Raw genomic sequence first — 17035 nt, forward strand, 5'->3', positions numbered from 1 at the left:
AAGAGTCACTGATTGTACCTTCTCACATACACTTGGGAAATTTTAGACCACATTGCTGCCACCCTTCCCTTTGTGGTTTTGTTCACCGCACTACACTAATGAAAACACTGGAAGGGCCACATGGAAAACTGTCACGACGAATCATTCATCTTCTGCTTTCTTGAGACCGGGGGTTTATGCGTTCTCCTAATATATGACAGCAGCCACTAGAACCTAGAACCGACCCTTACTAACTTGGGGATCTTCCTGGGGCTTCGATGACAGTTCAAGTCTTTGGTAATCAAAAATCCAAAGATAACCTGAGTTCCTGACTGTGTGCACCTACAGTATGAGATAATCGCATAATCAAGCAAAGCCAAAGAAGCTGTCAAACTGAGCTCGTATTGGATGAGTCTGTAAGTGTGCTGATTCTTTTAACAAGAACTACAGTAGCAGTTTCCTTTACTAGCGAATGCTTGTTAACTCTCTAATGCATATTGATAATAATTCCTTGCATCTGTATAGCGCTTTCCAATCCCAAAGGGTCCTAAAGCAGGGAGGACACACTTCACCCACCACAGACGTGCAGCAGCGATTGTGCACCAGCAGCTGTAACGAATCCCCAGTGATGAGGTATGAGGATCCTATGCAGACGCAGGAGCGGGTCGATATCGAAACAGGCGTATCATCCGAAACGTCAGGCAAAGTTCAAGGTTGAAGGGCAAAAGGGAAGAAGTAACGCAAGCGAGGTAGAGCTCTCTGAGAGAAGACTCAATACCGAGCAGCGGGAAGCGGGTCTGGGTGGTTTAAATAGCGCTGCCTGGCGCATGGCAGGGCGTGTGCTGGTGGATTAACACGTGTGGCGGCGCCTGTTATTATCAACCCGCTGCTGGCGCTGGTCTGCTCTTTTGTGGGCTGATCTCTGATGGCTGGCAGTCGTGACAGCAGCAGCGCTGTACTGCAGATCAGAAATGAGAAACTACTTCACTAGTTGAATTACTGTATGTAGGAAATTTAGGAAGGCACCCAGAGTAAAGGCCCCCTCAATAACTCATCCTAATGACTTAAGATGAAGCAAAAGCTGATAAAAAACAATTACCTTAATCCATAAGCAATAGTTTCGTAAAGCACCAATATTTCCAAACCCTCCTCTTGTCAACATTTCAACTTTCTAAAACCCTTCCAATTTTATCTTTGAAAAATGCCACCTGATTTTTTAAATAACAAAATACAGAAGAAATCAGAATGATCATTAATTATCACTTTTTTTCAGTTCTGAACTATAAAGTTCTCAAAACACCCTTGATTCAGATTTATATAAGTGAGAACATCATTCTGAAATAATTTTAGCAAGATAAACACAGGTGGTGAATCAATTATTCTACACAAAACAGAAGAGAACTGAAGTATTTTAGTTTTGTAGTACAAAGTGGTTTTATGTAAACAGCTGTCTGATTTAGAAAAAAACTACTTTTAATAACTGACATATCACAGGCGATTTCTCTCACTTTGTTGGATATCAGACCTGCCTGTTTATTGAGATTTCAATAATGAAGAGCAATACTGTGATCTGTATTGAAAGTGTGATTTTCTTTTGACAGAGTCTGATAAAATCAAACACAAGCTACACAGCTGAAAAGCTCATAAGGCTGCGTCTGAAATAAAATAAATATGGAAAAGGATTTTTCTGTTCACAATTCTTGCTGTACATGTAGGAAATTAGCCGTTGTAATGGAAGGAAAAACAAAACCATGGGCTGCAGACACCGAATGCTGTCTAGTCGATTAGATGGTGGCGACAAGCTGTTTTTGTCTCTAGGGGTTACCTAGGAGACAAATTAGATGTCCGTGCTGCCCTGCTCCCATGACCAGCAGAAGCCCAGCCTAACCCTGTGTGTCCTGCGGAGACAGTCCTGCAGAGGGCACAGAGAGTGTGTGATGTCACCCTGGAAAGGAGTGGGAATGAACTTCGCAAGATCAATGAACTGCCTTTGTCACCTTTTGTTTTTATTATCTCTTGAGACTGGACAATTAAATTACCGAAGACAAGTGCTACAATTACTGGAGACCACAAAGGGAATGGTCTTATTTTTTTAGCTGATTGCAAAGCAGCGTTTAGGAAATGTCAATTGCTACACACTACAATAACGGCAAATCATTAAAATCTGTATTAAGTTTGCATTAAGTGAGTATAAGGACCTACCTAGGAATCATATAGGTACAACACACCTAAGGCAGAGCAATTGTTTCTGAGAACACAGTTTGGAATCTTGCTATAAGATGAAGGGAAGAGTGTTAAACATTATATTCTTTTGTTATGTGCAACACTATTCTTCTGTTATGGCTGTCTCTCTGCTTCTCTAACAAATTGACATCTCTAGATAGTCAGGTGCTGTTAATTCAGTGTGAAGGCACATTTAATGCTCCAGGGGGATTAAGCAATTAAGAGTATAATTGACTCAGTCAGTTAATAGCACACTTTGGAGAAAATCAGCATGAAGTATTGAACATGGGGGCTTTTGGTCTGATTTTCGACACTAACCTCATGATCAACCTCAATGGTGCAACACACACAATTTACAATCAGTTTTTAGCACCGGTCAAAAGACTGAAACATATACCAGTTATCTCAATTGCAGAACACAGAGTTAATTTCTTAACAAGACATTTTGATCAAACAAAAACAAAGCTTTAATTATGATAAAAATATTATAGTTTTATGTTCCATTTAAATGAAAAAGAGGCTAGTGTTAGCTTTTTAGAATTACAGAACAAACTGCACTGATTCAGAAGAGATTAAAAACCTTGGGCTCATGGGGAATTTGACTAACACAGCTCTCCCACACTCAAAGCTGCTTGAACAATAACATACAGATTCCACAACTCATTATTGCTTAGTAAAAATCTCAAATACAAAATTAGAACTTTCTTTTTCAAAAAGCAATGTTGTGGATTATGCTTTTCAAAGTCTGCTTCAGGGTCAGAGCTTACATGAGTAAAATCTTACAGGAGTACAAGTATCTTTATAATGATCACAGATCTCCAGTATGCAGTCATCTGATATATTTTACACTACATCTCTTCTGGAGATCACTGACATTCTATTGCCAAAACGCAATGTAACTGAGTTTCAGTGACTGCTGTGTTTGTTAGTAATGACAATCCTACAATACATCTACTGTACATGGGCTACACAATGCTCAGCAAATATTTTATTTTTTATTACTAACACATTGACAAGACGGTAGCAGAACCACTGCTTAATGAATCACTGCTTAATTCTTCTTGCAAGGGATGTCTTGAAAACAGACGGATTGGCGGATTAATTGCAATACTATCTTTCCCTATTACCAGAACTGAAAAGATTCTCACACAGATTCTGAAGAGAGAATTACTCTAGAACCTCTCGACTCAAGGACTTGACTTCGGCATACTTTGCTTTTCTGAGCAGTTGTTCCAGCATCTGATGTACAAGGTCATTATATGACTTTGTTCTTAATGTTCAGGCAAAGTTAAGAGGACCACATGCTTTCTGCTTATATCTGCTTATAACTGATATTTCAAGTCTGATTCCTAGAACATATAAGTTATATATGATTTATATATACAATATATAATCTCTCAGAATGCATTACCCATAATCTATTAACATGGGAACTGAGCGATTATGAGTGTACAGCATTAGCACTTTTAAGACTTTCAGCAATGCCAGTTCCCATCTTTGTAAGTTATATAAAGCATTCTGTGTATAAATGTCTAAAAAGAAACATTGTTTTAGGCAAAGAACTAGGGCAAAAGGAGAAATGTGATTTTTTATCAGGTTGATTTTCCAGTTTGGTCTGTAGCGCATCACTTGTTATACTTACGCATAGAATCTGTTTGTGCTAGAAGTCATGAGATGAGACTGAAAAAACACTCCGTTTTTCTTTTTTTTCAAGCTATGTGAAGAGTTTCACTGTGTTCAAAAGCCACCACTGTACTTTGTCAATCCTGTTCACTCACCATATAAATCTGTCTCCATTTCAATCTTGGCATTTCGCCAATATGGCATTTTTTAATTTAGCTGGTGCTTTTATTTAAAGCCGCTTACATCTGTACCCATTTCTACAGCTGGGTGCTTTACTGAAACAGTCTGAGTGAAGTGCCTTGCTCAAGGGCACAACAGCATTGTCCTAATACAGAATCTGTACCCTTAATCACACTGCAGCCAAAACACTTATAATACCATAAAAATACCCTTTTGCAATAATACATATATAAACTTGACAGCTCTATTACATAAAAGAATCTTTAAACCATAGCTCGTTTTCATTACCTACACTTCCTCTGGTATTGCATAACAATGGGTTATAAAAAACGACTTAGCCATAAAGTCAGCTCATTGGAAAAAAGATACAGTGTCATATAAACATACACAAACTCTGTCTAGACAAAAGGGTCAATATGCTCTACTTTGAGCGCACACAGGCTAATAAGTTAAGAGCAAGACACTTCCTAGACCTCAAAGAGTCATCAACATGAAGCTACTGAATACAACGTTTTTGAGAAAAAAGGTCAATATTCCTAAATGGCAATTACTAAATAAAAAGTCCCATTACATTGGATAATCCTCAATTCCCATGATATTAAATACAGCAGAACAAAGAAACACTAAGGTATAGTAAAACTACAACAGAACTATGGCAAAGCATTGACAAGCAAAGAAAGTGGATATTTTTAACAAAAAACGAAAATATAGAGTCTGCTAGTTTTACAATGGAAATGTTTTCTAAGGAACACATACTGTAAATATTAAAGAGTTACAAATAACTGGATTCTAAACACTTTTAAACTGGTTCAGTTACATTTAATTTGAACAGGACAGATATAGTGCAGAGCTCTTTAGGACATCCACTTTCATCTAAGACTTTGTGACAAGCAATGCTTAACTCTCAGCTGTTCTTTTTAACTTTGTGAATGTACAAAACAGAGTATATGACATAACAGTTTTTCTGTTTCAGTCAGCTGCTTACAATGAAAAAGAAAATCCCACTGAATTATCAAACTTGGCATGCTTTAGAATACATACCCTGCTTGGCTACAATCTCGATACGGCAGCACAGAAAATACACTACAGAAGGATCTTCTGCCACTGATTAGGACTATCCTATAAAACAAAATGATGATAAACTACATAAATACCATACCTTATTAAATTTATTCTCATCTAAACATTTTGTTTTAAATATAAGCAGACACAAATTTGCCACACAGGACTAAAGCAATTTCTAGAATCAAGTTACCTGGATGACCATATGAGTCTTTAGAGCATCCATAGTCAAATTGTCTGACATACTCTTGCTTATTCTTATTTGCTTTCTGAGCAATATCTGTGCATTCAAATTAATGACATTTAAAACAATGCATTATAAGCTGCTAATGTCCTAATACTAATAAAAGCTTTCCCATCTCAGAACAGTCCCAAAGGAAGGCCCGGCCTGGTAGTTTTGATATGAACAGTCAGCCTGATTGTTTCATCACTGGGAAACATCGATGGGTCTAGGAGAAAACCATGGAAGACAATGGTTCAGAAAGACACGCACTGAGACTGGGAATGAATCCATCTGGTAGATATGCTGTAGCAGGAAAACAGCAACCCAAAATGGAAATGATCCACATTCTTTGTGAAGTTGTAACCATGTACAGATTTTACTGTCTGCATCACATACTGGTACTCCAGAAAAGCATTTCCCGTCCACCAGTATGGGAAAAACCACCCTGAACAGAAAACTCAGGTTTCCAATGACTTTGTAGGTGAGTCACCTCTGAAGAATTTATTAACTACAAACATTCTGTGAGAAAATGTTAATGCCTCTTCCTCAGCAGACACTTGAGGTAAGAGCCTGCAATACTTTCATGACTGACTGTTCTTCCCACAGTTCAACTATGTGTTAACTTGAGATTTTTTTTTGAGAAAAATGTTTTTGAACCCTATTATGTTTGCAGCTCTGCCTTGATGAAGTAGCTGATAAGAGTGTCCTGAAAATAGGAACCAAAGTTCTGCAGCTGGAAGCTGGGGTCAAACAGCACAGACATACTTGTGTCTAACAATATACTAACAAAGGCAGAAGATCATATTAGTCTGAGATTTTAGAATTTCAGAGTGATACACCTCCATACAACATACAGCTAGCAAAGGGACTCAATTAACACAGCATGTTTTAAAAACATCATATAATTGCACAGAAATTGATTAAATTACAAATAATTTACATTAGCTTTGAATTCTACAGGCCCGAGCCCGTCATCCAAACCTACGAAGCTACGAAGTTTGAATACGAAGACGGCAGCCATACCTCGGGGACCCCCATTATTTGGTTAGTTTCTAATTAAATTTGGATGTAACCCAAAATCTCCTTCATGCATGAATCACAGTAAATAGTTTTTTTATTCTGTACAGCTATTTTTTAGGAATTTCGAAACAAGGAACTGGCCTTAAAAATGCTGAAAAAATCCATCTGCATGTACTGTCCCAGTGTCAATCTACAATTCATTTTCTGCCTTATTTTATGGCGTAACTGAAGCAACAGCCTATTTTATTTTGTTTGGTACCTTCCATTGCGTGTGTCATGCTGTCTCATGTTCTTGATAAAGTGAACCTTCTTAAAGCTCTTTGGTCTGGGTGAACCTGATAGCGTGCGACACCTAAACAAAAAACAGAAAAAAGAAAAGACAACGCGTGTCAGACATACTCACAAAGAACCACACCCAACTCCGGATAGAGACATGCAATCGGCCGTTATTTTTATTACACACCCACCCAATCTGAGCCCGCCAGCTGTTTAAGATTCATCTCGCAGCCATGAATGCTATGCTGCCCTGCTCCTCCAATGTGCCTCTTGCCAGAATGCAGAGTCCACAATTAATTCAATTCAAGTCAAAATACTTGAATTGGTGGGGGCAATTTAAGCAGCAAGCAGCGCATCATACAACACATACCAAATAAAACCACATTGCTGAGAACAAAAACATACATAAAAAACAGTAAACGACCCATTAAAAATGACTGAAATTACCAGTGTGTAATATTTAAGAAGGTATAATAAATTAATAAAGTATATTAAAGTCAATTAGCACCAACTTGCGGAGCTGCATGTCTCGTACGCCTGCAGGAGCCCAGCCAGTCACTGGAGCTGCTGTCTCACAGTGAGCCAGGAGAGCTCAGGGTGTCTGAGACTCACCCCGCCCCCCAGGGGGCGCTCAGCCGATTGTACCCCAGTGCTGGAGCAGCTAATGACGTGAACCAGCCTCGAACCCGCGTCATGAAGAGCACACTTCAGGAAGTCACACAAGATACTGAGAGAGTTAAATCAGTTGATTTAAAAGAGATTTATGAAATCTCACACAACATGTAAAAAAACAGTTGATCTTTCACGGAGGCACGTTTCCACACCCATACTCGCACAAAAAAACAAAAACAACACATCTTCCTTTCTGCAAATATTTTCTAGCAACGACAAATAAACAATTCACATTACTTCACAACCGCAACCCACCCCAACACCATCATCTCTATGAGAAACTTTGGCCAGCCTCGGATTTTAATTTAAAACTGACCTCCATAAAGTGATAAAGCAAGCGTCTCACTATATAACTTCTAATAAAGAAACAGAGTGACTAGTGTGCCCAATTTCAAAAGTTATTTGAGAGCATAACTTATAATTAGGCACACCAATCACTCCAATCGGCATCGATGGCACAGCAGGGAAAACTGTCAACTGCTTCAGCTTCCTCGGCCTGCAGATCTCCACTGACTTGGCTTGGAGACAATGTAGCCAATCTAGAAAAGGCACAACAGCACCTGCACTTTCCGAGGTGCTTAAAGAAATGCGGTTTGGGGAGGAAGCTCCTCATTAACATTTACCGCAGCACCACAGAATGTGTCCTCACTAGTGGCAACACTGTAGCAGTACTACCATGCGTGACAGATACGCGCTACAAAGGGTTGTAGGGCAACGGCACAGAGGATTATAGGATGCGATTGACCATCAATCGGTGAGATACACACCATCTGCTGCCGCAATGAAGCCCAACCCATCATTCAGGATCCCAACCATCCTGGACACAGACTGTTCTCCCCCCTGCGCTCTGGCAAGCAGTAGCACACTGTTAAAGCACAGACCACTGGACTCAAGAACAGCTTCTATCCCACTGCAGTACGCATCCTCAACAGCTAACTGCAGGGCCCTAATACACATCGGCACTCTGCACTTTTTACATGGGCTACCATGTTTTTTTTGGTCTCACTACTACATATTTAGTTTTCCCACAACACATTTATGGTTCCTGTTGTCTACATTGTGTAGTGTTGTCTGTTGTCTGTTGTACTGTGTATGTCCCGAGAGATCAGCGCGATTAAGAATTCCAATGTATGTGTACATATGGCACTAAACTACTCTACTCTACTCCATTTTAATTTGTGTTATATAGCAGGCAGCAGCCCTTTTTGAATACGCAAAAGAGTAAGGAAGCAAGAAAAAGAAAACACTCAGGTTAGAGGGTACTAACGTGTAGACTCACTTGGGACTTCCCAATGTGAGCTCAATCTGACACCAAAAGACAAGTAAACTTCTGCCGTTTCTGTGCACAGGTGGGGAGGACGTAACCGTGGGGTCCACCAGTGACAGCTTACCTGCGCAGGGGCGCATTCTCCTCTATATCTTCAAGGGTCTCCAGGGAGGAGCGCTGGGAGATCAGTCTCCGCCTGCGCAGAGAGACACAGGGTCAGGGCACGAGGAAGCTGGGGACCGACTACACTACGGCCCCCCAAGAATCAAGAGTGAGGCTGCATGGAGGACAGCATGTGAAGAACATGGGACGTGGACAGAGTACACCTCTATCAGACAGTGGATGAACACACTGCTGGCAGTTTTCTCATGTACCTTTCATGTACCACCAAAACGATGTTTTTTAAAAAGGCTGACAAATAAACAACAACTAATGGTTGACATTAGAGGCGATGGCTTTGAAAATGGAGTTTTAAATGCATGTACCGTTCAGAGTGGGTGGGACCATTTTAAGATACTACTTTAGGAGTACAGAGCTCTGTGATCAGAAACACAGAGGTCAGGGGAAACTCCTGCTTCCAATTCGCTAAACAAAAGAAATCAAAAACAACCAACAAAACTGACTGGTTATTCACTGAGGAAACTTGTCATCTCTTTCTGACGCAAACCTCACCTGAAAACCAATAAACACGGAAGGCCTATTCCTTCTCCTTTCTCTTCCATTTATCTAAACTTACCATAGAGGGACCGAAATTCTTTATTCTACACGCTTCCCTGGGGTACAAGGTGTTTAAAACCCCCCTGCGGTGTTTAAAAGCAGGACAGGCAGGTCTCAATTCTGATTCGGCGTGTCGAGGAGAGCTGGCCTGAAGGAAGAAGTTAACTACAGTAACTGCGAACTGAAGAAAAACCCTTCCTCCTCTTCTACTGTCAAAGAAAATACTTCCCTTTGTATTTGCAGGGCAATGTGAAAAAGAGTGTAATTAATTTCCATGGTGAGCCACATCAACAGGAGTAATGTTAGGTTAATGAAGGGTAGAGGCACTAAGATATGCTTGAATACAAAGGAAAAAAGCTTTTAGCTCCTGAAGATCTCTTTTCCGAGCAATAACAAATAGCTGTCTGTACTCAAAACAGCAAAACACGACAAAGGCTTTAAATTGTTCAAGCCTGCTATCAGAGCTCCAGGCGCAGTGGGAGTGCTGACCAGAACTGACCACTGGTTCATTATTTTCACCAGAGAGACACTGTAACCTTTGCTCTTGGAGGAGAACACTGCTGGAGGAATAATAAAAAACAAAGAGCAACAGTTGGTTTTATAGTAATGACTTTAAAAGGCAGTAAGTAGCAGAGGTCTGATGAAAAAATTCAGTTTGTTTCAAAGAGTGTGGTTCTCTAAGTAGGTATCTTTAAAGCTTTAGACTCGTTCCTGAAACATACATCAATTTAAGTATTATTTAAAATAATACCTAATCCAGCGAGATTCGCATCTATCCTTTTGACATATTCAGCAGTTCATAATGCTTTAATCACACTCATTTTATATGAACTTAGCTCAGTCATCTTCTAACTGCCTCCAGTTCAGGGCTGCAGGGCAGCCGGAGTCTATCCCAGAAAGCAATGGGCGCAAGGCTGGGTACACCCTGGGCGGGACGCCAGTCCATCGCAGGGCACACAAATACAAATAACCACACATTGTGGGCCAATTCTTCCAGAAGCCAGCTAACCTACCAGAATGCAAAGGAACAAGTAATAGGTTTATTCCATGCTGAAAAAAAGAAGAAAGAGAACACAACGTTTCAGCCGTGGAGCCTTCTTCAATCTGAGTAAAGCTGTTTGTCTGCCACAGACACAGGACTCCAACAGTAAGTGAGAAAACCAGGTTGCTCAATAAAGCTGGATCGGTGGGAGAAGAGTATAAAAGTCATCTGATGTAGGTTTGGTTTTCCAAATCAAAACTCTTGAGACAGAGAATGCCCTCCAATTTAAAATCTAATAATAATAAAAATAAAGATAATGATGATGATGATGATGAAGAACAGCACCTCAAAAGCAAAAAGAACAACATGATGATGGCCTGATGCGGACAGAATACAGCAAATATCAACACGTTTCAGTCATGAAGCTCTTCATCTCTGATGAATCCTGTATATAAACACACTAGGTGTTGTGGTACAGTAATGTCTTTGTCAGAATAATATTGCTTTGTTACAACTATAAGACAGCTAGCTAGTTCACAGGCCCGTACAGTAATCCAGCTGTGAGGCAGGTGGTGGTGGAGACCTGAGCCTTGAAATCAATTCGGATCTTCCATGTGACAGAACACTGCCAGTGTGTTAACAGTTGCTCTAACGCAGACTAGGAATTCAGTAATGACTACTCTGTACAATTAGTTTTGAAACACGTCAGTCCACCTCAGAATCACAGGCGATACCAATCAGGACGTGCTGTAACTGCTCAGGGTCAGCCAGTCACGTTAGCTTTTTATTCTGGTCTAAATTAACGACGAGCTTTAACTGAAGAGGATCTGCAGGGGAGGAAGAGGGAATCAGCATTGTTGGAGGTTTAATCTGCGCTGGTGACTTGAGTCCCATCAGTACGGAGCTTTTTACTCTCTGTTGCATTAAAATGTTTCACAAGCCAAGTTTCTCATAACTCATGCTGGCCTCTGTGCTAAACCCATGGACTAAACTGATGTTATTGAAACAAAGATATTTGCCACACCAGGTATATAGCATGCAGAATCATTCCACGTTAACTTACTGTCAGTACCACAACAAGGCAGCCACGAACTGTCCTGTATGGACTCCCAGGGAAACAATCAATCACAGGGCCTGTTTATGAAAGCCCTCATTACTCCACTAGACTGGGGTGAAACTTAAAACAACTCGACATTCTTGTGGTTACTATCTTATAAATGTGTCTGCCAGTTTCGTCCCCATTGTGTAACAATTCTATTAATAAGCAACAAAGGTTCAGCACCAAGGTTCCAACTAAGTGAATTAAGTGAAGTAAATGAACTTGAGGTGTTCTTGCATAAACGTTCTCTCCTCTATAATCTATAATCTAAGTTTGATTCTGTGTGGCCATGGAGGAGGTTCAGCACACACTCTGGATAAAGGTCCCTGTTGTTTCATGACTGGCCTAATATTTGACCAAATTCTCGCTTTTTTAACCTTGTGCTGCTGGTTTCATAAGAATATGTTCTAATAAGAGGATAAGGGAATGGTCCCAGCATGCAAAACATTTGCAAATTTCAGTCCCACTTTAAAATAAGTGCCTTTTCATGACAGACTAGCCTTTTGTTGTTTTATTTTGGCAAGAACAAAAAACAAAGCAAATCCTATTAAATTTGACATGGTATTAACCCCCGATATACAGCCCTCATTCCCCTTTTCAAGTCCTCAAGGCAAGAACTGAACTTGCCCCTTTGATCAAGAAGGTCTTGCCTCACTTTCCTAACACTGAATGACAATCAACTTCTGTCACATTTTTCTGGCCTGATTCCTAAAAAAAAGAGCTTCCTTATACATCTGTAACACATTACCTTCTTACCTTAATATGAAAACAAACAGTGATTACAGCATCACCAAATAATTGTCTGATCAGGTGAAATCAATTAAGTCGTGTTGAGATAATGTGGTTCATTTATCCACTACAATGAATGCATCTGGCCTAAAGGATTTGACAGTTCTACCAATTATACTAATATTTCACAGAATACAGCCCTGCTATATTCTCAGAAACTGGTATTACTTCTGAATCCGAGAAGCAAACTTACAGCTGCAGTCAAGACTGTGTCAGTGGGAAATAAGATTTATAGAATTTAGCTTGATGGTTTTCCATTTTGGGTATCAAACAATAATAATGTTCTTTTATAAAAGTGTTTGCTGTTGCATTTTACGTACTTTAGCAGTGAGTGCTAAAATGCAACACTTTTACAAAAAGACGAGTGGATGGCAGTGGTCTCTGAGGTACAAAAGACAAGCTTAATAATGAGGACAAATCTCAAAAAAGCAGAATGTGTTACAAATCTTTGACCAAAACCATGGACCACACTGAAGTACATCAATATAAAATATAAAATGTGATGGAGATTGAGCATAAGAGCTGTGCCTTTGTTAACAAAACAATGCATTAGGAACAATAAGGCAAAATGTGGATTCCAGCACTACACGTCTGAAGGATAACATTTATTATTTTTGGATGGTCAAGAGGCAGCGATTTACCACTGGAAAGCAAGTGGTGTAGAGTAAAATCCTTCATGCAGCAGCTGCAAAACAGGAAATTGGTGGGAGTTATGTTGTGGGCATTAAGTCAAAATGAAAAAAGCAGGGAGTGTAGAAAAGTCAGACCCAGACTGTTGGAAAGATGTGCCCAAAACCCAGTCACTACTGACAAGTTTCATCAGGAGGTGAATTATCCACCTTGCTAAGCCTTTGCAAAGCCAGATGTGGATTTCAGCTACAGTATGTTTATCAGACTAAACAATTCAGGATCCTGCTGAATATGTGAAATGTTATCCAGTCATACAGCAGTTTCTAAACTGAAATCACAAAGAAAATAAGACATCTTGATGAGGCTCAGTGAGGTACATCACCGGGTAAGTGGAGAAGATATTTAAAAGGCATTTAAATTAAACTATGAGTTTCTGATTTCTTAATCTGAAAAAAGCTGCTGATGGAAAATGTCATCAGAACCCGCTATCATTCACATGCACATAAAAAACAAACAAGAGAAAGTCATTTGGCCCACCTACACGTAGCTTATTTGAAAGCGCTGAGCACAATAATTAGGACTGTACAACAACCTGCCACCAACAAAATCATGTCCATAGAAAACTCATATACCAACAATTTATTAAAATAACAAAAAAGCAATTAAACATATCAAGAGTGCTGCCTGTGATGAACACCAAAAACGCGTCCAATTCAAGCCTCGGATAACAACTGGAGCCAAATCCACTTTTCCACAAGAAATTCAGTGTTGTGAAATTTGCCAAAACAAAACAAAGTCAAACACAGTTGTCTGCAATGTTTATTTCTGTTTCGGAGAGATTGAAGCATGTGACTGCTGATCTTTTTTATTTTCTTTTTAAACATCCTTGCGGCTTTTGCCTTTGGATTATTATTCTGCTGTGAATCTGGAGCAAACGTTACTAATTCGATCTAACAGCCATTAACAGCGTACAGACGAGCCCCTGGGGGGAGGCTGTAGCGAACTGCAGAAAAGACATGAAGAGCGCTTAAGAAGCACAACGTCTTTCCTTGGGGCCTCCAAGTATTAATCACTTGGGCATTATGTAAGTGCCGCTGCAGTTATACTGCTGAACAACGAACAACAGCTGTGGCTTTATTGAAAACAAACTGCCAGGGCAAAGTCTACAGAGAGGGTGCAGACAGCGCTGGGCACTCGGAAAACAAGCCGAAAGGAGCTTTCAAGGTCAAGGGTCTGGAACTTTTGCTCCGGAGGAACGTTCAGACAACAGTCTCATTATTCTCTCAAACAAAAACACATTTCACATTCATCACGCTGCACACGCGGAGTGGATTTCTTCCCCAATATTTGATAACACACACCAAAAACAGGGTTTAAAGGAACAGGACTAGGGTTTTCTGCCACGGTCCTTCTCATTCGCAGGACGAAATTCGGTGCCGCAAGGTTGCGACTTGAGAAGGTCTGCAGAAGATTTAAAAATGCAAAACTGGACATTATGATGAAATATGATTAAAAGGGACCCTGGAGGAAATTCTAATAAATTGCAAGGAAAGGGATTTGTAGCACAATTTATCACACAATTACCAATGTGCAGCCAAGCAGTTGTTCTTCAGGGTTATTTTTTAACTCGTTATTGCAGAATTCAATGGCAATGATCAGGCATAAGAGTTTCTGAATACCATAAATTCAGAAAGGTATTTAGGTGGTATAATGTCACCTTATCAGGCACATTTAATATTACAAGCAGAATGCAGTGTATAAATAAGGATAAGTGTTTTTTTCAGTCCATCCTGACCTGATTAAACATGTCTTGAAATGTTCACATCTACCTTTTAAATTTACTTATAATGTTTCTTAAGATACCATGTAATCAGTTGTCTACTAGTACAAACAGGGTGATCAAGGCACTGAAAGTAGCGCAGGTTTAATTTTGCACACAGCACTGACAGATGGAAGTGTTTGAGATGGTACCCAGTAATCCCGGCATCCACCCACTTTCTGACCGATTTATCCAGTACAGGGTCACGGGGGAGCCGGAGCCTCTCCCAGCAAGCAACAGGCAGGGTAGACCCTGGACGGGACACCAGTCCTTGCCAGGACACACAGACACACCCACACACCCACCAGGGCCAGTTTTCCCAGAAGCCGAAAGAGCAGCAGTCTTTGGACTGCGGGAGGAAACCGGAGCACCCAGAGGGGACCCACACAAACACAGGGAGAGCGTACGAACTCCACACGACCTGCAGACAGACAGCACCAAGGGTCTGGAATGGAGCCCAGGGCTCCAGCGCTGCGAGGCAGAGATACTGACCACTGCGCCACTGTGCTTCCCACCCATCCATTTTAAAAATATAACAGATATAAAATAGGAAAAGAAGTCTTCCCTGCCTCTCGTTTTTAAGGACAATGGAAGCTAAGTGCTCGAATCAATAGTTTTTTCAATCATTTGCGAATAGCTGGATAGAAAAATCAAATGGCATTCAAGACAGTGAGGTGGGTAGCACTGCAGTAACACGGTTATGATACCAATCAGTCCTAGGCTTTCAAAAGATAATGAGGAAATGCAAATGGTCTTTCCAGCGTAACAAAATAAAACACTGACCACCTGGGAAATTCACCTTCCTCCGCGGGCGAATCGTGTGTTAATCCCCGTTAAACACATGAAGGAATGCCTACGAGCAGCACCTGATACATACCTGGCTGACAGTTTCAATATGTTTCAATGTAAGAAAATATGGATTGCACTATAATTCCCCCTAACATACCAAATCCACATTTATATAGATAAAATATCAAAATATCTTGTGATCTTTGTGCAGGAAGGGGCATCGCTTACACATGTACAGTAGCTTGTATCCTTAATTGTTCAGATTCTAAGTGAATTGTCTGGGGACAGGTCTGAGAAGCTACAACCGCACTGAAAGCAGAGAATTGGATTTGTTTATGCTCCAAACCATCATCAATACAAGCTGCAATGATAAATGAAAACAAACCAAAACACATAGCGCAGGGCAGATATGAGCAAGGGCTAATGTCATTTTATATCCCAACTGCTTGAAAGCCTAGCTGGCTATGTAACATTTTCATTTCTATTGCTCTGTGCTAGCCCTCTCTTTTACATTGCCTGAGATGGCCAGGCAACAGAATCCATGGATCACAAATTCATCACAATCAAAGGGGCCTCATTCATCTTGCTCAGCTTCACAAAACGCTGCCTCTCAGGTCTCGTCTCTTTCAACTCATTCTCTTTCATTATCCAATGTGCTTCCCGTAGAAAGCCTCCAAGACACACACCTGCTTCACCAAAACTCACACACACCGTGAATTCAAGGTTTTTAAAGGCCGTTAACGGACGACTAAATGTCAATGAAGCTCTTACAGCTAAATGGATAATTGTTATTATGAGAAAGAGCACTCGGGCAATAAAGCTAGCAAATGAGTCCTCAGAATGAAACTGAATAGACCGTGTTCTAAAAAATTAGTTTAATAGTAAAATTGTATTAAAACTGCAAAACAATAGAATTAATGACTGTTCATATATTTACTCTCTCTTAGTTCCCACTTTTGTCTTGTTTAGTATACTTTTGGACACTGTCTGATCCCGTAAGGGACACTGATGTAGAAAATGTAGTCAAGAGTGTCACGGATGTCGGAGGGGACGAACCGTGGAGAGGCAGGAGAGCGAAAAAGACCCTATGCGTAGCGGCGGAACGGGGGATTAGCCCGGGCTCAGCAGTTCAGGAGTCGTATAGAAACCTAAGCCCTCAGGCAGCGGACGTGGGGCGACCTGGTGCTAGGCGGGTCTCAGGACATCCGAACGTCAATGCTGAGCGAAGGTGAATGAGCGACTCGGAAATATATAGCCCCAGAGAGGGAGACACCGGAAGAACAGCAAAGCACAGGAAACTAGGGACAGGATAGAGCAGGAGCGCCCTCTGGCTGCAGAGGGCATGACAGAGAGAAAACGCCACCTACTGGTCATCCAGCACCACATAAATCCTGGCTGTTTATTCCGCTGCAGTGCTTAAAATTGACAAATTATAATGGTAATTTTCATAATAAAGCCAGTTCAGACTCATTCTGATCACTGCAAACAAGTTGCCCAAATGAAAAAATTAAAGAGAAAGAGAAAGAAATAAAGCTGTGCATTTGGAGAGTGTAGCCGTGAATAATGCATTCTCTAATTTGGTAAATGGGCGTTAACACTTGCTAACTAAATAAGACACGCTTATTTTACTTTTTCATAAAGAAATAAAGAAGGCAGCCAGTGAAGTACTTGATTTATGTAGTAAT

At 40.5% G+C, this 17035-nt stretch overlaps 1 protein-coding gene across 3 annotated transcripts in view; it reads right to left on the reverse strand.

Annotated features, from left to right (window-relative positions):
* Window positions 1-17035, reverse strand: part of cables1 (Cdk5 and Abl enzyme substrate 1) — a 51449-nt gene that overhangs the window by 13787 nt on the left and 20627 nt on the right. The window contains exons 2-4 of one of the 3 annotated variants that reach the window (XM_088918536.1): window positions 8650-8721; window positions 6570-6662; window positions 5047-5124 (exon numbers count right to left, since the gene is read on the reverse strand). In XM_088918536.1, the coding sequence (XP_088774662.1) occupies window positions 5047-5124; window positions 6570-6662; window positions 8650-8721 (243 nt within the window). The remainder of the gene's footprint in view (window positions 1-5046; window positions 5125-6569; window positions 6663-8649; window positions 8722-17035) is intronic. The other 2 variants (XM_088918538.1, XM_088918537.1) reach the window with 2 other exon arrangements.

Source organism: Atractosteus spatula, chromosome 6 (assembly GCF_055471065.1).
Source record: "Atractosteus spatula isolate fAtrSpa1 chromosome 6, fAtrSpa1.hap1, whole genome shotgun sequence".
Taxonomy (NCBI): domain Eukaryota; kingdom Metazoa; phylum Chordata; class Actinopteri; order Semionotiformes; family Lepisosteidae; genus Atractosteus; species Atractosteus spatula.